The sequence below is a fragment of the Tiliqua scincoides genome, chromosome 12 (genome assembly GCF_035046505.1).
Source record: "Tiliqua scincoides isolate rTilSci1 chromosome 12, rTilSci1.hap2, whole genome shotgun sequence".
Classification (NCBI taxonomy): Eukaryota; Metazoa; Chordata; class Lepidosauria; order Squamata; family Scincidae; genus Tiliqua; species Tiliqua scincoides.
The window spans coordinates 10153435-10179858 of NC_089832.1; the positions used below are offsets into that span (position 1 = coordinate 10153435).

The following is a 26424-nucleotide window of genomic DNA, read 5'->3' on the forward strand; positions in this document are numbered from 1 at the left end:
TTCCCCCTGCCTCCCCCTACCCCAGAACGCCTTCTCCCCACCTTCCCCACACCCTTATTCACCTCTAAGAACGTAAGAACAGCCCCACTGGATCAGGCCATAGGCCCATCTAGTCCTGCTTCCTGTATCTCACAGCAGCCCACCAAATGTCCCAGGGAGCACACCAGATAACAAGAGACCAGCATCCTTGTGCCCTCCCTTCCATTTGGCATTCTGACATAGCCCATTTCTAAAATCAGGAGGTTGCACAGACACATCATGGCTTGTAACCCGTAATGGATTTTTCCTCCAGAATTTTGTCCAATCCCCTTTTAAAGGCATCTAGGCCAGATACCATCACCACATCCTGTGGCAATGAGTTCCACAGAGCTCTCTGCTGCCAGGCAGTCCAGGCAACCGCCTTGCAGCGGAACGTGAGCCCAGCACTGGAGATGGCCCAGCGCGGGCTCGCACTGAGGAAGCTCCGGTGCTGGGCCAGCAGTAAGGCCCACAGTAAGGTCTGCTGGGCCTTGTGGCACATTTGCGACAGTGAGTGCCAGCAGAGAGCTGGCATGCCCTGTTCAGGATCAGGCCCTCAGTTGGCTTAAAGAAACCCATTTGACTGCCCTTGAACACTCTCAAGTGTTCATTGCATTCTGCATGAAATTACACATTGAATGATATATAACATGAAGGTATTACTCAAAAATACCAAGATTTTAAAAATTTTTGTCAGTAGTGGTGTCACCCCCCTCCCCGTGTGCATTACTCAGTGTGGCCCGCACCTCCCACACACCCCTAGTGATACCTGGTTCTGGTATTATGACAGTAAGCAGAAACTTTTTGGGCTGTACATATTGAGGAGGGTTCTAGAGGGGTACAGTGGCTAGAGATCTGGGCATTGACCTGAGTTAAAATTCCCAATCAGTCACAGATTTCTATGTCTCAGTGTGACCTATTTCATGGATGGCTGTGAGGCTAAAATAGGCTGTAAGTAGAAGCTTTGCCACACTGACCACTTTCTTTAGAAAGGCAAGATTTTTTTTTAATGCAATTGTTTTAACCAGGCTGAAATTGATACCTTGACTCACAAATTATTCAAACCTGGGTATGCTCCACACACCAGACATCAAGTATCTGTGTATTTTTGTGAGTAGTTTAAAATGAATTGCATGCCAAAGTGAGATATTGTTTGCGCATTAAATTTTAAAATCTGCTTTTAAGTCTCAGTGTGACATCTAGTTAGCATACAATAACTACCTTTCAAAAGCCAAATTAAATATTTGTGACACTTTAAGTGTTGCTATCTTTTCCTTTAAATGTTGCTGTATCTCCATCCCTCCTTTTTTGTTTGCTCTCTATTTTTTTCAGTTCTGTGCCTCTTTTGTGATGTAGATAAGTGTGAAAGATGATAGTTTAATTGGTAGATGTTGTTAGGGGAAAATGATGATTAACACATCAAACATGTTATTTTTTTGGCATGAAAGAGAATTGGGACAATTGTGAGGTGATCCTTTTGCCTCCTTCTCATAAATCATTGAAATCCACCTTTGATCAGATTCCCAGACAATGAAAGGCATTGGAAGATCACCTACCCCGCTATGTATGGCATCTGTGGAGGTTTCTCTGCTTAAAAAAACTGCTAGTACAGATCTGAGAAACCTGAATAATGATTTAGTCCTAATTCTAGAGGTCCTTTATGTAGCAGACACAATTGTTGTCATGCTTCCTATGATGCGCATGTAAGTGTGGAAAGGATCGTATCTTTAAACAAGTGGTTTCCAAACTTACCATGGTCATGACAGCACTATTGCCTGACTATCCTGGGCACTGCCATCTTGAAATGGGTGAGAACTCCCAGGTGCTGCCATCTTGAATTATGATTCTCCAGGTTGGCCGTAATCCATTACGGGTTACAAGACATGATGTGTATGTGCAACCTCCTGATTTTAGAAATGGGCTGTGTCAGATGCAAGGGAGGGCACCAGGATGCAGGTCTCTTGTTATCTGGTGTGCTCCCTGGGGCATTTGGTGGGCCACTGTGAGATACAGGAAGCTGGACTAGATGGGCCTATGGCCTGATCCAGTGGGGCTGTTCTTATGTTCTTAAACTACAATTCCCAGGAGGCCTTGCAGGTCTTCTTGTTGTCTGGTGTGCTCCCTGGGGCATTTGGTGGGCCGCTGTGAGATACAGGAAGCTGGACTAGATGGGCCTATGGCCTGATCCAGTGGGGCTGTTCTTATGTTCTTAACTACAATTCCCAGGAGGCCTTGCAGGTCTTCTTGTTGTCTGGTGTGCTCCCTGGGGCATTTGGTGGGCCGCTGTGAGATACAGGAAGCTGGACTAGATGGGCCTATGGCCTGATCCAGTGGGGCTGTTCTTATGTTCTTAACTACAATTCCCAGGAAGCCTTGCAGGTCTCTTGTTCTCTGCTGTGCTCCCTGGGGCATTTGGTGGGCCGCTGTGAGATACGGGAAGCTGGACTAGATGGGCCTCTGGCCTGATCCAGCGGGGCTGTTCTTATGTTCTTAAACTACAATTCCCAGGAGGCCTTGCAGGTCTTCTTGTTGTCTGGTGTGCTCCCTGGGGCATTTGGTGGGCCGCTGTGAGATACAGGAAGCTGGACTAGATGGGCCTATGGCCTGATCCAGTGGGGCTGTTCTTATGTTCTTAACTACAATTCCCAGGAAGCCTTGCAGGTCTCTTGTTCTCTGCTGTGCTCCCTGGGGCATTTGGTGGGCCGCTGTGAGATACAGGAAGCTGGACTAGAGGGGCCTATGGCCTGATCCAGCGGGGCTGTTCTTATGTTCTTAACTACAATTCCCAGAAAGCCTTGCAGGTCTCTTGTTATCTGGTGTGCTCCCTGGGGCATTTGGTGGGCCGCTGTGAGATACAGGAAGCTGGACTAGAGGGGCCTATGGCCTGATCCAGCAGGGCTGTTCTTGTATTCTTATGTTCTTATGAATTACATGAGATCTCATGCAATTCAGGATGGCAGCACCAAGGAGTGCCAGTAAGAAAAAGCTGCCGGGGATGTCCTGCTGTGCTTCTGTTACAAACTGGGGTTATGAGCCTTGTTCACACAAGCAACTTTGTGCAACCATGCAATTAAAAAATAAGACTGCATATCCCACCCACTGCACTGTTTCCTAACCAGATGGGAGGCAGAACATATAAACTGAACAGAACATCAGAACTGGGGGCACAGCAAGATGTGTTCCTTCTGTTTTAATCATGTGATGAATGGGGGCTGATAGACGGTATTGTTTCAACCATCCCAGTCAATGTTGTGACTCCATGCCTGCAGTTGTGATGGAGCAACCTGGAATTCTACCACCTCACTCTGCTCAATGTCCAAAGGTGTTCCCAGAATTCTCTTGGGTTCCTCATGTTACTTTTTCCCCTGTGTATTTTCCAGGGAAAATTAAATGTGGCAGCAAGGAGGAAGGCGGTTTAGGGATTGACGAGGCTGCTAGCGGCTTGACTTTCAGATGTGCTAAGTAGCAGAAACACTGAGAAAAGGAGAAGAAAGGGGACAGTTTTTGATATTCACTGCCTCTGACAGTCTATCCTCAGGTGAATAGACCAGCACTAGGTGAAACTTTAAGACATTTTCTGTGTTCGCGTTTAGATCTCAATTTTAGACTAAGAAGGAGGCAGAGACAAGTTCTCTAGTATTTATATTCCTATTTTATTCATCATTGTTGCCCTCTCCCTTTGCCTCTGCCAGTGTACTGATGACCCTGGGCAAAGTCTTGTACTGAGCCTGCTATGATGCCTTGGGTGAATATCTATTGACCGGTGGGGAAGGGAGGAGGAGAAGCTGCCGCACAAGTCTGTGGACCAAGAGACTTGAGGAGAAGCTCTTTTCCCGCTCTCCCCATCAGGCAATGGAAGATTTAGAAGTCCCATGATGACCCTGGAGATTCTGGAGGATGTTCCTTTTAATGTATGGGAGTGCCACTTTTAGCTGCTCTTGGTGGGCTCATGGGCCCACAGCTGGTGCCTGATGTAGGCAGCACTTAATTCAAGCCTGCACCTTTTCCAAGCAATAGAGAGTTCAGGCCACCTATCAAACCAGCCCACCTACCTACCAGTCATCAGTTCCTTCCTTCTTAAGAACAGTAATTGCCTGAGGGCCCAGTCCTATCCAACTTTCCAGCACCGGTGCAGCTGCAATGCAGCCCCAAGGTAAGGGAACAAATGTTCCCATACCTTGAGGAGCCCTCTGTGATTGCCTCCCCAACACAGGAAACAGTGCATATTCCATTGGCACAGCAGCAGCAGCACTGGAAAATTGAATAGGATTGGACTCTGACTTGATTATCTAATCCAGTGGTTCACAAACTGTGTGCTATGGTACGCTCACAGGAGTGTTGGGGGATGTCCCTGGTGGTCCCTCCTACCAGCTCTCCTGGGTGCAAAATCTTGCACGATCCAAGATGGTAGTACCCAAGTCTCTGATCCCTTGTGAGATCTCATGTGATTTGGGTACCACCATCTTGGATGCCACAAGATGTGATGCGATTTTGAGTGCCATCATCTTGGATCATGCAAAATCTTGTAGAATCCAAGATGGTGGTGCCCAACTGAGCCAGGAAGAATAGGTCATGGGGCTGCTGTGACTCCGGAAAGTTTGGGAACCACTGGTCTAATCTGATACAACATTAGGTTTCCAACACTGGTTATTCAAATATAGATGGGCGCTTACAAGCTTTCATCATGGTGGTGGCAGCAGCTGTCTCTGCTGTTTGTCTCCAACATCTGGTATTCTGATACAGTGCACTCCTATGCACACTTTCCTGAGAGTAAGCGCCTCTGGACACAGGGGGGCTTATTTCTGAGTAAACCTGCATAGGCTTGCACTGTAAGAAACATAACTGGTGCAATACAGGATGGGCAGGTGACAACTGCATGATTCCTGTTAACATAAGCCTGGACTCTTTAGCGTAGAGCAGTTGTCACCAAACTCACGACCACTGTCCATCCAAAAAGCAGTCCCTGTTCAAACCGGAGCTTACTGTTCCACCATGTTCCATTGTTCCATCATGTGTATTCTCAGTAGATCTAGGGACCGGGACACTTTGGGCAGTCATGTCTGTTGCCCAGCATCCCAGAAGGCTGTGCAGCAGGATGTCCGGGCAGACACAACTGCCCAGAGTATCCCGGTGCCCAGATCTACTAAGAATCCACGCGGTGTGAAGGTAGAACAGTAAGCTCTGCTCACGTAGTGGAGGGCTTTTCCCAAACCCTGGATCCAGCCTCCTGGCTGGGGTTTGGAAAGCCCTGGTGTAGAGAATTTGTCTGGATTGTGGCCAAACTCTACGGCAAGGACTGCCTGCTGAGCTTCTTCCATCCCAAAAGGAGAATGCAGTTTTGCACTTTCTGTGACAATGGAGCTGACAGACCTCCTTCTCATCTTGCTGTTCGTCACCCATTCAGTAGGTGTATTGAATATTTTTTGAGCAGAGAAAGGCAGTGGAGTTCTCAGTACTAAGCCCTTGCCCTACCTCCTCCTATCTGAAATTGTCCCAGGAAAATCCAAAGCATTTCACACCTCCCAATTGTTACCTCAAGAATGCTTTTGCAGTCAGAAGATGTAATCCTTCTTCCTCCCTCCCTCCCTCCCTTCCTCCCACAGAGTAGACAAACTACCATCTCTGAATTCAACAGCTATCTCAAGTGAGGCACACACTAATGTAATTTTGCCAACAGCAGACTTCCCTTCTCTCACATTTATTTTTGATACGTCTTCCTTGAGGCATTTCAATTTTAATTTATAAGATTACAACATATCCTAAGATTCCAGCTGTTTCTTTGTTTCCTAAAGGAGTGAGCAGAGAGAGTCATAAAATAACAAGGATTGTGGTCTTTATTATTAATTAGATTGCAACATACTGGTTCAATGTATGCGGGAACACCTCACCGTTACTGCGCTGGTTGCCAATGTGTTTTTGGACATAATTGTGTTGGTGGTGATCCATAAACGGGTGACCTTAACGACTTGGGGCCAGTATATCTGAAAGATAGCCTTCTTTCAGATTTACCTCCTTTAACAGCGGTTTCCAAACTGTGAGTTCATGGCCCACCAGTGGGTCATGACCCAATTTTTGGCGGGCCGCGAAACTGACAAAGCAGATTATGCTATGTGCATCAAGCACATTATGCTATGTGCATCAAACAACCTGCTCCTTAGTGGGGGGTAGCACTGCTGCCCAATCACCATGATAGCCACAGAGGCTTGAGCGGCTGGTAAAGTGAAACTTTTTTTGGATGGGTCTCACTGCTAAAATGTTTGGGAACCCTGCTTTAAGATCTTTTTAGGAAAGCCCTGTTGCAGGTTCCACATCTTTCAGAGGTTTGGTTGAAGCTGACCCACAAGAGGGCTTTCTTGTAAGTGGTTCCTGCTATGTGGTGTTTCCTGCCCTGTGAGGTGAGGGTTGTGCCCTCTTTGCCAGTGTGTTGACACTGTCACAAGACAGGTATGTTTATTGAGGTCATTACTGCTCTACTATAAGTGTTGTCTTCCATGTTTAATATATATAAATTATATTTATATATTTATAAATATATAAATGACCTTGGACCAGTCTAAGCCTAACCTATCTTGGACAGTTGTTGTGGAAGGAAGGAACCTTGAACACCTCCCTCCTGCCAGGTCCACCTCAGTGAGTGAGTTGGTTGAAGGTGAATAATGAATAATGTCCACTCTCTCTGTTTTTGTTCTTGTTTTAAATTTGTAGTTTTGCTTCTTATAATTTTGCGTTCTGTGTGTGTGTTTCTGCTATTGTAAGCCACTTGTATTTCTTTTTTCAGAATGGTGGGGTACACATATTTTTAATAGTGATGATGATGATGATGATGATGATGACAAGAAGAAAAAGCCAGGAATCAAGCGTGGGACAATTGAGACCCACAGGACAGGCAGAAATGTATTAGGTCCTCCCAGTGCTGGATGAGACATTTTCATCAGATCCTCCCATGGTCGTCAGAGGACCCTGAGATACAAAGCAGCCTGTACTTTAGGACAGGGGTCTCTAAACTTTTCGACCGAAGGGCCACATCAAATATCTAGCATAGTGCTGAGGGCAAGAAAAACATTAAATATAAAATGCAAATAAATACATTAGAGATGGAACTTAGATGAATGAATAAATGAAAGGGCTCAAATGTCCAGGACTTCTCCAAGCACCAACACAGACCAAGAAATAAAGCACACACTTAAATGGACCCCCATTCTCCCACCCCACAAGCACAACTCTGGTTGTGTTTGGTCAACTGATCCCTCAGGGGATCAGAGGTTGGCTGCGGGCCAGATAGAGGTTTGCTGCGGGCTGTGTCTGGCCCCTAGGCCGGGGTTTGGAGACCCCTGCTTTAGGACAATATCACTCCTGGGAACCTCCAGACAGACTCACTGTGTCATATCCCCTGGTTATTGATCAATTCACTCAAAGGATGGAAGATATCCATTCAGATCCTCATCCAGCTTGCCTGTTGAAGCCCCTATGAACTATTATTGCCTGTTAAATGGTTGAACACTAAGCAGGCAAAGGTATATTGAAATCTTATGGTGAATATTCTTAAATCATAAACATAGTGTTCATATTGTCCTAAAAACACATTGGTTTCTGGGTAACCAGAGACATTAAATAACATATCCATGTAGCGAATCATTTGTGAGCAAAATACTCATTGTTATTTAATTTATTATTTATAGTCCTTATACCATTCCAAATCCTAAATTAGGCAATAGTCTACCAGAAGCACTTCCACATGGGTCTAATTACTGTGAATGTGTCTTGTATGGGAACATGGATGTGTGTTCCCACAACTTAAATTCCTTGCAATGGAATTGCACAGGGAATGTCCATGTGCCTTATATTTGATGTCTGACATCCTTTCAAAAAATTGCAATCATACTTCTGGCATCCGTAGGAGCAAAAATAATTTCCTTTTTCATTGCAGGGAAGACATTCTAACAATATGAAATATGTCAAAGGATATTAATTCAAGCTTTAGGAAAGGGGACACATTTTCAGAGTTTCTTATCCTTTTCAGGCTTGCCTTTACTGCTGGAGAATTTAGTAAATTACACAGGTGGAACAGATTAAAACCTCTGTTGGTTGGTTGATTGATTGAATGAGAAGGTCAATCAGATTTAAATGGATGGCAGATTGTTAAAAATGTTAATCTGCTTGCTGTTGTCAAATGTTGACGCCTTATAATAAATCAGAGTTAGCCTTAAAACACACAAAGAGAGAGAGAGAGAGAGAGAGAGAGAGAGAGAGAGAGAGAGAGTTCCTTTTTCAGGCTGTTGGGAAAATAGACATTAAATATTGTCATTCATTCTGATCTCTAAGCTTCTGAATGCCTATGATCTCAAAAAAATCATTTTTATGTGGGATGTACAAAAATAAGCTGACGGTAATATGATGTGTATTATCTTTTCCACCCAAAAGCTTTCACTTGCTTATTTTCATGTAGAATATTTACATCTTTTGCTTTGTTCCATATGTCAAGTTCAAAGTAATGTGTTGAAGAGTTTGCTTAATAAGAAACTTAACTTTGTCAGTAGGAGGAGGATGTTGTCTCAATGGCTTCTAGGTTATCTGAGGATCAGCTGCTCCCAGTATTTCTTTTACACCTGTCTTCAGTTTAGGGAGAGTGTCAATAAATAGCATTAAAATTCGGACAGGCATAGTTTGCCAAGATTTTTCTGTTCATTCATTCATTCATACTTCATTGAACTGGTGCAGCAGGGTGGCTGAGAAACTGAGCTGTGTGATTCAGAACTTCTCTGAGTACGATGCACTCTCTAGGTGGGTTTATACAAGGCATTCTCTCTCAGACTTGGTCTTCCCATCTGTAGTATGAGGATAAAAATATACCCGCCTTATATAGGAACATGAGAAGAGCCCTGCTGGATCAGGCCCAGGGCCCATCTAGTTCAGCTTCCTGTATCTCACAGCAGCCCACCAGATGCCCCAGGGAGCACACAAGGCCACAAGATGCTTACATCTCGCTGCCACTCCCCTGCATCTAGCGTTCTATTTACACTTGCACCCCCCAACAAAGACACCAGACTGCAATTGGGTTCAATTTGGGTCCTTTTTGGTCACACAAGTGACCAGTTTTTAACATGTGCAGTCTATGGAACACACCATCCTTTCCGCACCAGTCTGGGGTAGGCAAAAAAACACCATCTGATGCCAATTAGGATGACAATAAAAAATTCCTACCCAACCCTCATACTGAGAGAGAGAGAGAGAGAACACAATTCACACGCACACACACACATACACACACACACACACACATATGCCTGAGTGCATGTCAGATTGTGACTCATTTAATCAGGATTACTGGAACACATGAGACAAATATCTTCAAGTAATCTCTGACCTGATCCTCTAAGAGTCAGTAGCTTTATATATTTTACTCTGAGATATCAAAACCTGTTCTGTAGTGTCCCAGCAAGTCTTTTAGTCAGTTCATCTTGTGACTGAGATAGCAAAACGGCACTACCAACAAATTTGCATGTGGTCTTCTTATTCTAAATCTGTGGGATGTTTTGAGCCTCTCCTTGATGTTTGCACCCAGAGACCCTGAGGAATGGAGGCACATCTTGAAGTCTCTGATTGTACTGCTCCAATCTGGCTCTGACAAATTGTGTTCTCTTTTATCCTCTCACGTATCTGTACTTGGATTGAATGTCTGTCTCTACCTTATGGCTTACTTCTCCTTGAGTCCTCACTGTCGAGCCCTTATATATTCATCATGGGAACATCTCCAAATGTGTGGTCAGAAATTTCATTTCAACCTCTTGAAATGCCTGAGAGTTGTGCCAGACTTTTTGTCATTCCTATACAACCAAGTGTCAACAGTGTCTGCAAGCCAGCCTCACTCAATTACATCATTTTCATGTCTAGGATGTATCTGTTGTCCATCATTTTAATATTTTAGTAGATTCTTAATTTGTCTTTTTTCCCTCCCACTTGCACTTTTTCCTCAGTCTTTTTTTTTGGGGGGGGGGGTAGATTATACATATCATTTTTGGCATTCAGGAACATAAAAGACATTTCCTTACTGATATCTATAAGATATGAGGAATAAATTCAGTCTTAAATGGTGGTTGCAGTGTCGAAGTTGGTTTATAGGTAACACATCTGATGCTCTAGGGCGCTGGTGTTCAAAGTGGTGGGTCGCGACCTACCATAGGAATGGAAAATTGGTCACTTCCCTTAAGGGGGAAGGAATGGGTGCCACAGCAGCACTGCAGCAATCGTGGCACTGCGGGCACCCAGAGGCTTGTCTCCCTACCTTGAGGGGGGTGGATCAGCAAGCCTTGGAGAGGGTCCAGGTTCTATGGGTCTCCCCCAAGCGATCAATCACTCTAATCTGAAGGGTGGAGTGCACTTCCGGTAAACCAGTAGTTGCAAGGAATATCAGAAAGTCTGGCACAACTTCTGGTAAACCGAAAGTTGCTCCAACTTGCAGATCGGAGTGATAAATCACTTGGGGGAGAACCACAGAGAGGACTGTGGGCCTCCTGGGTCCACTTCAAGGCTTGCTGACCTCTCCCCCCCCCCCCAGGTAGGGAGACAAGCCTTGGGGTGTCCGTGGTGCTGCGATCACCATGGCACTGTCTGGGCATATCTCCCCTCCCAGTCCCTGCCCCTGCAAGCACTTACCAGCAGTTCTCAAATACCCAGAGAGTTTGAGAACTACTGCTCTAGCATACTGTTTAAAGCACTAGGTGTGTCTCAGTTTGATTCCAGGTTTATAACACCAGTAAATAAGGTTGCTGGATGAAATTCAGTTGACAGTGAAAGAGAGCTGTTATAAAAGTTTGATATTTGTATGTAACTGCCATCAGTAGTGTGTCACCGCATGTAATTGAAGTAATACAATTTCTCAAATGGATAGGCAATTACTTGGGAACATTGCTGGAAGTATGAAATTCTCTTCCCTTCCCTGCAGTCGCAGCGCCGGGTCACCTTTCACCTGCCTGATGGCTCTCAGGAAAGCTGCAGCGACAGTGGCCTAGGAGACCATGAGCCCAGCAGCACCGCAAGCACGACCCACCCTCTGCCACTTGGTTTCCCCCAGGAGGAGTACTATGAACAGACATCACCTAACAGTCGGACAGAAGGAGATGGCAATTCTGATCCGGAGTCCAGTAAGTCTGTTCCATCTGGTCATCGTATTTGGTTTAGAACCTCCATCCATCCAGGGTGCACAACCAGTGCACCTGCTAGCAAGGGATCTCAAAATAGTTTTCTGTGATGGGGACAGGGTAAAGATATATAGCTAATCAATCTGCCTAAGTCTGCATTGTTTTGTCCTCCTGTTTTATGTTTCCTCATTTGTTTGCTGAGCTTTGTTCTGAAATTCAAATGATTTAAATGGACCTAAATGGCAAAATTTCCAGTTGGTTGCCTTTGGCATAATGGGTTTGGCAATGACCCTACAGTGTCTGGGCTATTTCCCCTTTTGAACCTGAGCCTTGGCAATGAAGGAAAGGCTTATGAACAACTTTGGGACATTAGATAAACTCCCCCAAATCGTATCTCCCAAAGTTCGGAGGTCAAATCTGTTTTGAATTCCCTCAAAACTTTATTCAGGTTGCAATCCTATACATATTTACCTGGGAATAAAGTCCCATTGAAGTCAATGAGACTTATTTCTAAGTAGACATGCATAGGATTGTGCTGTCAGTTCTGTTAAAGAATACAGAACTTCTTTGTTCATATATAACACAAAAAAATTAATTCAGCTTTAAAGGACGATTAGAGAACAAAATAGAAAGTAAAAGGTATTTAATTGACTCTGGTGAGGATGGTCCATATGAAATCTGCCAGACACTATATGCTAGATTATATGCTAGTCTGGAGGGCGACTGCGAATAGGCTATTGCCTCCATCACTTCTTGATGGCATCTGGGTGGCGACTCTGTGATGCACAAAGTGGGGTTAGAAGGTCTAATTCAACAGGGGTTTTGTAATTTTAGTGCATAGTGGCAGTGATGAGTTCTGAAGAAGGTTCACACATGTGAACTGGGCTCAGGATCAGCAGGTGTGTGGGATCTACTCTAATAAATGGTTTAGAGCAGTGGTACTCAAACTTTGAGGGAGCTTTACTCCCTTAGTAAGTCTTTGTGGGGGAGGGGCTAGGGCAGCAATTCGATCCCTAGCCCTAAGGAGGGTGAGGGGAGTGTTTGTCACTTACTTTTAGAAGGCAGGGCTGCAGCTGGCTGCAGGAGGTGCAGGGAGCCCTGTGCAACCCTGCACAACACTCCCCGAGGCTTGGAACTTTCACTGAAAGCGGGTGCAAAGCACTTCTGTTTTGCAGGAGGCACTTTGCACCCACTTTCAGTGAACGTTCCAAGACTTGGGGAGCACTGTGCAGGGGTGCACAGGGCTCCCCACACCTCCTGCAGCCTGCTGCAGCCCTGCCTTCTAAAAGTAAGTGACAAGCACCCCCCCACACAAAACGGACGCGATCCTGGGGATTGCTTCCCTACCTCTCCCCTTCCCCCGCCCCTTAAAGGGACAGGGGAACCTTTACACTAACTGTTGGGTTGCAACCCACCAGTTTGAGAACCACTGGTTTAGAGGATGGTAGACAATAAATATGTTCTGATAGAACTGGTTTATATGCTAGTGTTGTATTAGGTTTTCCTTGTTTGGTAAAGTAGATGAGCAAATGACTGGGCAAGCAAAGATCACCCAAAACATCAACAAAGTTCAAAAAAGATGAAAATAAAATAAATTAAGCCTAGTTATTTGCAGCTTCTAAACTGCATTCTTGCATTGTTTCAATGTATTAAGAGGGTGCCTTTTACGCCATCCTGTGTCATTTCAGAAACTTGAGTTTCTCTGTGAGTAAAAGGGAAGAGTAAATTATTTGAGTCATATTTTCATTTTAAAAATTAGCTTTTACATAACAACTTGATGGAGTTAAACAAACACATAATGGTGTATGTGCCCCCCCCCCCATTGATCAGATGTGTGGGTTTTGCTCTGTTTGAAAGCAAAGGGAACCCTCCTTCTTTTCTTTTCTTTTCTTTTCTTTTTTCAATCAAATTTTAAATCTTACCAAATACGTGATTCAGTATAGTTTTGTGTGTGTATTTAAAGTTCTTATTATATTATTGAGCCTGGGGCCAAACTGATCATTTCAAAGATTCATGATTCTGTGGGATTTGGTGTCATTCATTTTCTTTTTTTGATAAATCCAGAATAACCCTGGTAAATTGGTTTGGAAGAATTGCATTGAAATAAGGGTGTTTTAAACCCTTTTAACCCTTAGACCTTTTCTTACCTCCCCCCTTTTTGGAAACAAAGAGGAACTTGACCCAAGTGATATCTTTATGTTTCCCTTACATTTAAGACAATAGATTTGGAGAGAGCCATATTGAAAAACATAGAGCTGCTCAATCCCCCCCCCCCCATTTACTCTGAACTTCAACAAACCATGGAATCGTGGATTTGTCCATGAGGAGGAGGAGTTAGCGTGAGTAAGATTGAGTTGTCCAGTTAGCCGATAGCTAAGTTGACTATTCATGTAAAAATGGCAGTTGCTGAAAGCAGAGTCCTTCATTTGGCTTATTTCCCCAAAGAACCAGAATGTGAGAACCAGGTGTGAATTTGCTCAATCCAGGGAATCATTATACTGTGTAACACAAAAATTGTTCATGTTGAATTTTTAATGTTTCTTAGGCCACAATCCTAATCAACTTTTCAGCACTGATACAAGGGCAATGCAGCTTCGAGGTAAGGGAACAAACATTGCCTTACCTTGAGGAGGTCGCCATGACTGCCCCCAACTGCAGGATGCAGCACACGTCCCATTGACACAGCTATGCCAGTGCTGGAAAGTGGGTTAGGATTGCGCCCTTAGATAATTCACAGGTGATGATTCCAGCAATTCCAGTAAACTTTGTTCTTTGTATCATCAAAACTTTTTTAGTTATCTTAAATTATCTGTTTCTTTTAATCCTATTGCCTAATGCCTTGCATTTCCCAATATGTGGGTTGGGACCCACTAGGTGGGTTGCAAGCCAATTTCAGGTGGGTCGCATAGCACCTATCTCAGCCGCCATTGAAAATACAGAGCTGAGAATACAGGGTACAGAGCTGCTGGGCTGAGCAGACTCCCAGTAGGAGAGAGGCATTGTGCTTTGCCCTGAATAGATGAGAGGATGGGACACTGGAAATAGGGGAGGTCTGCGTTGTTGGAGAAAGATTCAATTCTGTGTTCTGCTTTGACTTCCGAGCTGGAACGTCTGGATTCTGAGCTATACAGAATAACAGCACAAGCACACTGTGTAGTAGTGTGTAGCACACAACATAGCACTGTGTAGTGCTGTAGCACACAATCTTTGTCTGATTGTGGCTTCGACTTGAAGCCTAAATTAACAGTGTCCCTTCCAGTCATGACATCACTTCCGGTGGGTCCCAAACAACTGTCATTCTAAAAAGCAGGTCGCGGTGCTTTAAAGTTTGAAAACCACCAGCCTAATGTATTGTAATATGTGTATCATACAACTGCATAGATTTTGAAGTAGCGTCACTATTGATGCCTTGCCAAAAACAGTCGCATTTTTGAAATCTTCACATCAAAATTAACAAACATCAAAATACTCAAACACAAAATTGTTCTCATTTTATTACACAGTGTAACATGCATATCTATTTACATGGCATTTTTATACGTTAACAGGCGTAACCTTGGACAGCGGTGCCATCCCACCTACCCCGTCTGTGGCTTCAGTGCCACAAGATTATATGCTGAAAGCACTTCTGTGTTGATTCTTACGAAGTTACACAGCCGTTTTAGGTGTAAACCGAAAATCCAGACTGAATTGGTGGTTGCATTTGGAACCCCTTTTCTCCCAGTCCTTTTTTAACGCAACTACCTCCCATTTGAAGCTTCAAAAATGGCAGTTGCATCCTAATGATGCCTGCGCATGAATGCTGCTGATGCACCTTGGCACTCTTGAGGTGAGCAAGCTGCAGTTGTAAGAAATTTGCATGGAGTCTAGAGTTGCCTATTTTTCTTAGATAATTATCTGATGGGTCAGGTTGAAATCCACTACCAAGAATAATTAGTGTTCTGCAGTGTGGAGGTGCATCCCTCACCTAATGCAATTTGGACTTCAACAGCGTTGCTTTGACATGCGTAACTGATGCTGTGTCCCATAACATTGGCGGTTTGCAGAGAGATTGCTTTTGGGGTTGGGTGACTCTGTATTTTGATGTGGATCTTTGGAAATACTCCTTGTATGTACAGAAAATGCTGTGCATACTCTCATAGATCAGAGATGGACACGTCCAACATGGCTTCACTTGAATTGAGTCACAAGTCTCTACCCCCTTTAACTCAACTCAAAAACGAGACCTAACAGGCGAACTTTCCAAGTCATCCAGAGTGATTTGGGAACTCTAAAACACTTGAATCCTGAGTCTTTTCCATAAAAATGTCAGCCACAGCTCAGTGGGAAAAAATGGAGGTGCTGCTGGGTGTGTGTGTGTGTGTGTGTGTGTCGGAGTTCTCATTTAATACTCCCCTGATGTCCCCATTCCATCTATGAACAAGGCAGGAGGGGGTGGGACGAATTGTGTGAGAGCGAGGACAGAAGCGGCAAGAGGGAGGAGGGTCATGTCATCCCTTTTGGGGTGGGGGAGTGAGACAGCTTGTTCAATGGTCCTCCAAAACAGGAAACTTTGTCAGGAGCTGACTGGGCTGGAGTTGATGCATCCAGTATCTTGGGATAACTGCCCCATGTGGCAAGCTGCCAGAACTGCATCTCTCCACACCAGCATTTTTCAGCATTTGTCCTTCGCCATACCACACTGCATGCTCCATCTATCTGAAGTACTACCGAAAGTAACTGGTGATGATGTCACTGCCAGTTACTTCCAGATTTGGAGAGCAGACAAAATGTGACAAACACTGGTAATGAAACACTGGTAATCTGCTTACAGTGGATGTGGGGAGGGGCTTTTATGAGTGCACAAAAAGTGCACACTGGAGCTCTGCCCATCAAGCAAAGCATCCAATTTTTGTTCATCGTGTTGCATCACTGGTCTCACTGCCAGGCAGCAGGGCTCGGGGAGGGGTCCTGTGTGTACCACTGGAAACCACCTCCAGTACCTCTGGTGATACGAGCACCACTGGTTGAGAACATTGCTCTACAAAGGCTCTCGGCCTTTGAACGGGCCTCACCTACCCTAGACTCTTAATTGGATCCCCTGAAGGTATACAAGGGGTTTCCTAACTGGGCTAGATCTTGATGAGCCAAGCTCTCTTTGGCTCTGGTGCTTTCCCTCCTCTGAGTTCTGGTTTCAATCCTGTTCTAGTCTGTTCCTGTCTCCCATCTTGATTCTTGGTTCTGATTTCCGGCTTCATTTCTAACTCTGACCCTGGTTCCCTGCTTGTCTCCTGGCCTTGGCTTCTCTCCCTCTCATGACTGCTGCAATCACCTCAGCCCCAGCAAGTTGGCAATGTATGTAGCCTAAAAAGTCCCCCTGTGGTAACATTTGTTTAACCCTGTGTAAACACTAACTGGCATCTAGAACCAGCCTAAAATCGATAAAATTTTAAACCAGTCTAATATGATGCAAGCAACATGACAAGTCAAATTAGAACTCTCCAGAGGGAAACTATTTTTCCTCTCTCTGGGAATTGTCTGCAAAAAGTCATCATTCTAGGTCCATTTTCAAACTGAGCTGAAGGGAATTAGTTGATCACTAGCTGCAGTAAATGCATTTTTGTCTATTAATACCTTTATGGCATCAGAAAAATTTTGTGATTTGTAAGTTCAGAAGACATTTTGGAAACATGGCAGCTTTTAAAAATGCCCTGGTAGCTTTTGTTCTACTCCACAGTTGACTAATTTCCATGGGCAGCTGGTGAAACTAGACGTGTACATTATACCCAGTTTGACTAGTGACTAGAATACAATAACAGTTGCTCCCTCCCAGGGTGGTTGAATGGATGAATGATAGGAGGAGTGTAAAGAACATTATGCGTTAAAATTGCTGCAGAAATTAAATAATTGGGGGATGTCTCCAATTGCTAACCTGCACTGTTTTAAAAATAAGTTTGGACAAGTTTGAGTTTGTGGCGTGCTGCTAACACCTGTGGTTTTTGCTATTCTTGCAAAATCCCATCTTTGCTATGGAAATAAATGTTCTGAATGGGCTGTGTGGTCAAGAACATTGGTAACAGATCTGCACACATGGAAAAGGATTGGAGATGTGAAGGTCCCCAGTCATGGGGATGTGAGAGGTCTTGCACAGTACTTATAGAAAGACTGTGAGCCTTTGCTCCAAGACACACAGTAACCATATGTTTAATGCTAACATTTGTTTTTGTTTTTTTAAAAAGGTTAAATGATATTTTATTTCAGCCCTGCAGAATTAGGACCATTGCATGGTGGCAGAGGGGGCTTTAGCCATCATCTGGGTTGGGACCCCCCCTCATTGATGCCAAAGATCTCTCTCTCTCTCTCTCTCTCTCTCTCTCTCTGTGTGTGTGTGTGTGTGTGTGTGTGTGTGTGTGTGTGTGTGTGTGTGTGACCTGAATTAGAAATATGGTGGGGAGTCAGGATTAATGTCCCTCCCCATTGCATACAGTCCCAATTCATGGATCTGGACCACAGCAAGGGGTGGTGCTTCAATAGTTAGATGGAGGCCCTCTCATGGTCCTAGCCCAGCTGGAGAGGAGGGCGGGGTCACATAATTATTTAGCCTGGCAGAAAAACTATGTGGGGACAGAGCTTATATGTAAATAATGGGCTTTGCCTGTTCCTCCAAATTTGTACAACAGCCATGACTAACTATAAGCAGGTATCTCACCATTAACTTTGACTTGATGTTGCTCATAGCATTTGGGCACAGCCAAATATACAATTATTATTATTATTATTATTATTATTATTATTATTATTATTATTATTATTATTATTAATAAAGTACATTCACCTGCCGCTTTAACTCCTCACATACTTGTGTGAGTTGCAAAACTGACATGAACCCAGGGAAGCAGTGGGGTTGCATAGCAGCTGATTCTAATAAAGCAGTATATTTGACACTAAGGAGTATATTTGACACTAACCCTGTCATGGGGGGGGGGGGTTTGTAAAGGCAATAAATCTCCATTAGCTTGTGACAGCTTTCACTTTTTTTTATTTGTGGGGGAAGGGGCGCATGTGTGTGTACACCATGTGTACATTCATGCCCATGAAAACTTCCTTTGCTGTGCACTTTTTCCCCATCTTCAAAGCTGCACACTAATAATTAATTTGTGGAGGGCTGGAGTAATTAATTTTATGAAGACAGTGCAGCTTGATTGATCTTCTACCTTTAATCTAATTAGCCCACACATAGGTGGGAGAATGTAATAGCTGAACATTTTACTAGTAGGCTTTGACGAAAGCGGCACTTTTATTTTTATTTTTTTTAATTTGACAACCCACTGAGACTGTTTCTGTATCACTTCTGGGATAGTCATTAGCTGGATATTTGGATTAAAAGGTGAGGAAATTGGTGATGATCAAACACCATGGGTAGGTTGAACATCCCCATTTTAAATGAGTGGCTCCTTTTGTACACTCTTAATAATCTATCATTATTGCTTGATAACACAACACCTTAGGGCACTGGGGGAGGTAATAACAGCCAAGGGCTAAAATCAAAGCTGCAAATGTCTTAGATGTGCCCTACTTTCACATCACAGGGGAAGAACCAAGACCAAGTTCTGCGATGCTCAGAAATCTTCAAGAGTGCAGACTGGCATTGGAAAATCTGTTTGAATCAGCTTCCCATGGCTGTCCAAGCGTTGAAATACAACTTTAGGATTAATCTCAGGTCTCCTTCCTCTTCTCACCATCCGCTGTTGGGTATGTGGAGTCCAAGTGGAGTTTCAAGGATAATACTGGGCTTAATTACTGGAGTTTCAAGGATAATACTGGGCTCCATTTTCACAATGGAGAGAAGTGAAAAGCGGTGTGCCCCAAGGATCTGTCCTGGGACCAGTGCTTTTCAACCTCTTCATAAATGACCTGGAGACAGGGTTGAGCAGTGAGGTGGCTAAGTTTGCGGATGACACCAAACTTTTCCGAGTGGTGAAGACCAGAAGTGATTGTGAGGAGCTCCAGAAGGATCTCTCCAGACTGGCAGAATGGGCAACAAAATGGCAGATGCACTTCAATGTCACTAAGTGTAAAGTCATGCACATTGGGGCAAAAAATCAAAACTTTAGATATAGGCTGATGGGTTCAGAGCTGTCTGTGACAGATCAGGAGAGAGATCTTGGGTTGGTGGTGGATAGGTCGATGAAAGTGTCGACCCAATGTGCGGCGGCAGTGAAGAAGGCCAATTCTATGCTTGGGATCATTAGGAAGGGTATTGAGAACAAAATGGCTAATATTATAATGCTGTTGTACAAATCGATGGTAAGGCCACGCCTGGAGTATTGTGTCCAGTTCTGGTCACCGCATCTCAAAAAAGATATAGTGGAAATGGAAAAGTTGCAAAAGAGAGCGACTAAGATGATTACTGGGCTGGGGCACCTTCCTTATGAGGAAAGGCTATGGCGTTTGGGCCTCTTCAGCCTAGAAAAGAGACGCTTGAGGGGGGACATGATTGAGACATACAAAATTATGCAGGGGATGGACAGAGTGGATAGTGAGATGCTCTTTACACTCTCACATAACACCAGAACCAGGGGACATCCACTAAAATTGAGTGTTGGGAGAGTTAGAACAGACAAAAGAAAATATTTCTTTACTCAGCGTGTGGTTGGTCTGTGGAACTCTTTGCCACAGGATGTGGTGATGGCAACTGGCCTGGACGCCTTTCAAAGAGGATTGGACAAGTTTCTGGAGGAAAAATCCATTACGGGGTACAAGCCATGATGTGTATGTGCAACCTCCTGATTTTAGAAATGTGTTTTTTCAGAATGCCAGATGCAAGGGAGGGCACCAGGATGCAGGTCTCTTGTTATCTGGTGTGCTCCTTGGGGCATTTGGTGGGCCGCTGTGAGATACAGGAAGCTGGACTAGATGGGCCTATGGCCTGATCCAGTGGGGCTGTTCTTATGTTCTTATGTTGATGTATGTGGCAACTTGAACAGTTAAAAAAGGAAGCAATAGGAAGTTGAAAGAAGTCATCTTGGTATATCCAAGTTGGCATAGTGTAGGGGCTAACAGTGCAGTCCTATGCATCTCTACCCAGAAGTAAGTCCCAGTGTGTTTAGTGGGATTTGTTCCCTGGTAAGTGTGTGTAACAATGGTTCCTAAACTATGGATCCACGACTTTTTTTGGTGGCTTGTGAAACTGACAAGGTGCATCAAGGGTTAAACAACTTGCTACTTTCTTAGGCTACAGTCCTATACACTAGTAGTTCCTAAACCTTTTAGCATCAGGTCAAATCTTAAAAAAAAAAGTCTCACTTTTCCAGCCTCTAAGGCTGTAATGGTGATTGGGGAGCAATGCTGCCCAATCACCATTATAGCCGCAGAAGCTGGTAAACTGACACTTTTTAGATGAGTGGTTTGGGAACCACTAATGTACCACTTGTACAACTCTGTACAAATGCTAAGCATTTATATTGTCCATCAATATATAAAAAAGAGGATCTTGAACTTTTTTCAGATTTTCTTAAAGAAAAAAAGGGAAAAAAACTGATGGAATTGAAAAAACAGGCAAGTGACAAAGAAAACATCATATAAATTCCAGGCACTTGGATGGCTCACAAGTCATCAGGTAGCTTCAACTACTACTCAGAAAGTAATTAACTAGAACTAGTAGGTCAGTGTTATTCAAACTGTGCGGCACGGCTCTTTAGGGAGGTGCCAGGAACTCAAAAGGGAGGCGCGGGATGTCCTCTCACAGCGATACAGTCACACCCCTGGGCAGAATATGAACCCGTCATCTGCGCTTTTTTTAAAGCAGAAGAAACAGGAGTTGCTCAGCTGCGAGAGTGGCTGCTGCCACCCTGCCCTCTTCTGAGCAAGCACGGCTTGCAGTCCTTAACTCTCGCTGATCCTTGTCTGGATGGTTCCTAGTTCCCAGCCTGGAATTGATTCTCATCAAAGTGAAATCTCTCTCCTTCAACTTCCCGCTTTCCTCCCCCTCCCCTTAAAGTTGTTTCCATGCAGTTGGCAAAGGGGGAGGGGAGAGACAAGCACACACTTTACTTGGCCAGAAGCAGAAAAAGGGTACTGTTTTTAAAGTGATTTATTAATCTTGTTGTTTGACTGAAGAGGAAAGGCTGTATTTTTAAAGTGATGAATCTTGCTATTTGAAGGGAATACTTATCAGCCATTGATGAAGTGATTGCCAGCCCAATCCTATCCTCACTTTCCTGGGAGTAAGCCCCATTGACTCTAATGGGACTTACTTCTGAGTAGACATGCCTAGGCTTGAGCTGTGCATCTCCTAGTATAGGAGACAAATATAGCTTTCTAACCAAACCCTTATCAGCTCTATTTTCATAGTCTATTTTTGTTTTCCCCACCAGCTGCTGGAAAAATTTAATTTCATTAAATTAATAAAGGGTTCAGTCCTATCCAAGGAGAATGGAAGAAATGACTAGTTGGACTGGGGTCCACAGGGGTGTGTGTGTGTAATGTTGGTCAGACTGGTTGTTCACAAAGTTCATTTGATAAAACAGTTCTATTGGTATGCTTACAAAGTTTAAAAAAATGAGTCCTCCTAGACCAGACAAAATCTACCTACTCCAGCATCCTGTCTCCAACAGTGATCAGCAGCTGATCAGTTATAAACCATGAATATTGCTGTGTATTAATAATATATTTTTAAGATCTGCATTTAATGATATGATTAATATAATTAATATAGTTAATATATATATATAATTAATATTATATTATAATAAATATAATATTAGAATATTATATTTAATATATTTAATATAGTTAATATTTCTGGCCACTTCCTGTTTAATGATGTCACTTCCAGCCCTCAGGAACATGATGGGGAGTCATGACCAACAGCCACGGGGGTCAAGGGAGCCACTGGCCAGAAAAGTTTGAGTACCACTGTAGTAGGTAATTATTTGTAGCCACCCAAAAATCCCAGCCATTCCGTAATAGAGGCATTAAACATTGTAGGAAATATGTTTCAGAACCCAAACCTAATGCCTCAAAATGTTGATAGGCTTTCACTTTTCCTGGGAGTTCTGAAAATTTTTATCTCGGTTATCTGACATCTGGTATGGATTAGGCAGGGGTTATCAGAGAACTGGCTCCCGCAGAGCAAAGCAGACCCCCTTGTCTTGTCAATTCTGTTTGAAAATGACAAGTGCAGGGAAACCTGGTGTGCTTAACCAATAGAAAACAGGTGTCACAAGGTCTGGAATGTCACCAAGCATGAATAACTGCCCACGGTGACAGAGAATGGGTAGCCCTTCTCACAATGAGCCTGTTCTTTGCTTCTAATTTTTTTTTCTCGTAGGCAGCGTATGCCATAAAATAAAGTTCATATGACATTTATATTTCTATTATTTATGAGCCAATGAGGCAAGACTTTTTTATGGTCTCCTTCTTCACCTCCTACTTCTCCAGCTCCCCCATCCTGGAGCCTATTTTATTCTAGGCTCTTTTTTCTTACTTATATTTTGAGAATAAAAAAAATATAGTGTCTCTTAGAACTGGTTTCTTTGATGTCTTTCCACAATTGAAGAGGATTGGGAGCTGGACCAATAACCCCCCTTTTCATGCTCTTTTTTCACTAGTACTGCTTTTCCACTGAAATGGGGATGAAACTGGGGTGGTGGTTACTAGTGCAGCTATCCCTAAGCCTGGATAAGACAAACTGATGGAGGGCAAATCTATCGATGCTCACATAAGAACATAGTAAGGCCCAGTGGCGTAGCTAATGATCTTGTAGCCCAGTGCCAAGCTCAAAATGTTACCCCGGAAGTGATGTCACAACTGGAAGTGATGTCATGCCTAGGCTTTTTTAAAAAGTGAAAATTGGGAGGAATCCACCTCCTCCCCCCAGCAGCTCACCACCCACTTGCTCTGCTGCCTCCCCCCAGTCAGTGGCATTGCTAAGGCATCTATCTGCTACCTGGGGTCAAAGAAAATTTTGTAGCTCTCCCTCCATAACAAAATCAAATTTAATTAAGTAAATAAAAAGTTACTGGTTCCATGCTATATCATAACATCTCACTGGCACACAGAACAATCAGTCTCATAAGTCAGTTTTGAGTTAAGAAATCCACTTTTTGTTCCATAAAGGCAGTTGTGTTTTCATTTTCTGGTTAATTGGCCATAACTTTTGATAGAATAGAGATAACCTAATGTGGTTTTTTCCATTGCATTCTGCAAGAAATTACCTTTCCAATGATATATAACATGATGGTATTATTCATACATATCAAGATTTTCACAATTTTGGTCACTAGTGTCATGCTCAGTTTGTTGCCCCCCCCTAAAGCTTGATACCCAGTGAAACTGCTACCCCCTGCACCCCTTTAGCTACACCACTGGGAAAAGGCCCATCTAATTCAGCTTCCTGTAATTTACCATGGCCCACCTGATGCCTCAGGAAGCACATGCGACCTGCATCTTGGTGCCCCTTGCATCTGGTCACAAAATCTGGCTGCAAGTCTGTTTACAGGGTCAATGGCAGTGTGTCAGTTGAAATACCAGAGAAGGTATACCTTTATTTACAGCTTCCCAATGTGACTATACAAAGCGTGATGTTGAATATTTATATGCCACTTTTCAACAGAAAAGTTTACAAAGCGGATTACAGACAAAAATCAAATGCAGCTGAACATAGATTAGTGACGTTATGACCAGTGACAGACCACGTATGTGAAGGTCCGTCGCTGATCACTGTTCCCCCCAAGCTTCTGAAGGCGAGGAGAGCTGTGATCCCCTCTACTCAAGAGGCTTTTCTGACCCACAGAGACAGCGTTGCCTCTGCAGGGCTCAGAAAAGCCTCCAGAGACCAGGGGAGGACAGCTCCACGCAGCTTCGTAGACTGAGAACAGGTGCTGTTGATTAATGTTGGTGTAACTTGACGACAGGGGTGCGGGAGTACATCTCAGTCTTTAAGTGACACACCCCTGTAATTAAACAAATCCCTCTCCCAAATGGGGTCACAATCTAAAAATATGCAGAACACCAGCAAACAGCCACTAGAAAGGACACTGTACTGAGGTGAAGAGGAACGGTTGCACTCCCCCTGCTAAATATAGAAGGAGCACCACTTCAAAAAGTGTCTCTTTGCCCAGTTAGCAGGGAGTTGGCAGTGGATGAGATGGACACTGGCCTGCTTAGGAGGGATGCTTTACATGTTCTTATGGATTGCTTTATTTCCATTCTGTCCAAACTTTGCATTTTCCTTTTACTTCCATTCTGTCTTCTGCTAAAAGTCATTAGATATTCATTTTCTTATACAAAACAAAATCTGCATTTAATTATGTATTTCAGTGTCCCCCAAAGCCCAAATTCTTAGATCTGGGCTTTCCTGGGATTTGGAAGAGGCATTTTCCCTGCCCGTTTCAGATTCACTCCATCACTAGCTGGGAATTGCTACTGGTTCCCAGGCTTGAGCCCAATGACACCTCATACTTGGCTGGTGTGAAAATAAAAAACATTTTTTTCCTGTTGTGCCTGTCGGGGTTCCCCTCCTCCCACAGGCCCCCAGCTTACCCAGGGAGAAGACTTCTGGGCCAGAGGATCAGGGAGGAAGCCGGTGGAACATGGGGCCACCTCCCCATAAGCTGCCTGGGCACTCCTGTGGGCGGCAAAGCGCAGCAGAGGAACACTGCGTGCCGAACCCCCCACTTCTCCCTCCACCTTGGAGGAGGGAGGGGGGAGACAGGATGCAGGCCATTCGGCTGCTGGGCAGCCACCCCTCCCCCACCTCGGGGGAGAAGGGGAGCACTCCCCCACTCAGCCAGCCGGGACCTGCCTTGCTGGGCAGGGCACCTGGCTATGACATCGGGAGCCCACAGCTGGACCTTCTGACATCGTCTGCAGATTTCCAGGACCCAGGTGGGCAGGGCCAGCCCACCCCCCAAAGGCAGAGAGCAGAGCAGAGGCAGCAACCTTCCCAGCCATCTCAGGAACAACCCTGGCAGCTCCAGGTGAGAGGAGGTGGGAGGGAGACAGAGAGAGGAAGGGGAGGAGTTGTGGTAATTCCAGGGGAGGGCAATCTTAGAGACACGCCCTTTTTATACCATCCCTGTAAGGGAAGGGGCAGGGCCAAAGGGGAGGGGCCTTCCCTACATAAACCTGGAGGCCAGGCATGACAAGGCAGTTGGGAGAGCAGGCAGGAGGATCTGCTGACAGCAGCCCCTGCTCCTGACTCTGGCAAATGCTGCCAGCCCAAAGAGGGGGAGCTGGGTGACACAACCCCACTTTCTTCTGGTGAACTAGTCTGAGGCCTCCACCAGGGGGTACCCCTCGGAAAGGCTGGGTAGGCCCTCCCCTCCCCCTACAGGCAGGCATCACCATTCAAAATGTGCCATGTGATTCACAGATACCTTTTTTGTGCAGAATCTCCTTCCTCCCACAGAAGAAATTTCATTTGTCTCATAGGCACATGTTTGACTATTGTTGAAGATTCTTCTGGGAAAGAATTCTAGAATCTGCTTCTAATTTCAGTTGGTGTAAATTTCCTTTTGTGCCCGCCATAAGAGCACAGGCACTCATCCTCCTCTGGCTTCCCTTTAAAATTCTCAGTTGTTTCTCCTTGGGAAGAACCCTGAAATTATATTTCATGTTGCTCTTGTTAATTTTGAAACAACACAGCTTTCCAAAGTGGCAGACTAACAGTTAATTGTTAATTCTCATAGTTTGCATCAGACTGAAAGATTTTTTTGTTTGTTTGCTTGTTGCACAATTATTTATATGTGGCTGGGAGACCACTGGAAGCCATCTGGCAATGTTCTGATCTCTTTGGAGGCAGAGCTGGGTAAAAGTAACAACAGCAGCACTTTACAAAATCTGTATGATTTGGGAGGTGCAAGATTATGAATGACAATATAAATTAGATATACCTCCTCAGTCACACACAATCAACTTGCATGTGCCCCTCCGAGACCTTGACGAAACAGCAAAACAAGTTTATTTACCTCCCACGTTTACAGGTGGGGTCAGGGTTGAAGTCACTGGCCACACAATGACTTCATTCAGCATATTCTTCTTATTCTTCTGAAGTTCAATTTTTAATGTTCCCTGTCCAATATACATAATTGGAGTTGTTCATCAGGCAGCAGAGACTGCAAAGAAAAATGACAATCCATTTTGCAAAGGAGAACAAAAATATTCAGCCCTACTGCCAAATAATGAGCCTGATTCTCAAAAAGCCTGCTGCATTTGAAGATGCAATCCTATATATATATATATATATATATATATATATTTGCCCTGGAGTGAGACTGATTGGATT

General features: G+C 44.2%; 1 protein-coding gene across 1 annotated transcript in view; it reads left to right on the plus strand.

Moving 5' to 3' along the window:
• PCDH11X (protocadherin 11 X-linked) overlaps positions 1 to 26424 on the plus strand; it is a 733772-nt gene that overhangs the window by 523801 nt on the left and 183547 nt on the right. The window contains exon 5 of the mRNA XM_066640189.1: positions 10961 to 11159. Within this exon, the coding sequence (XP_066496286.1) occupies positions 10961 to 11159 (199 nt within the window). The remainder of the gene's footprint in view (positions 1 to 10960; positions 11160 to 26424) is intronic.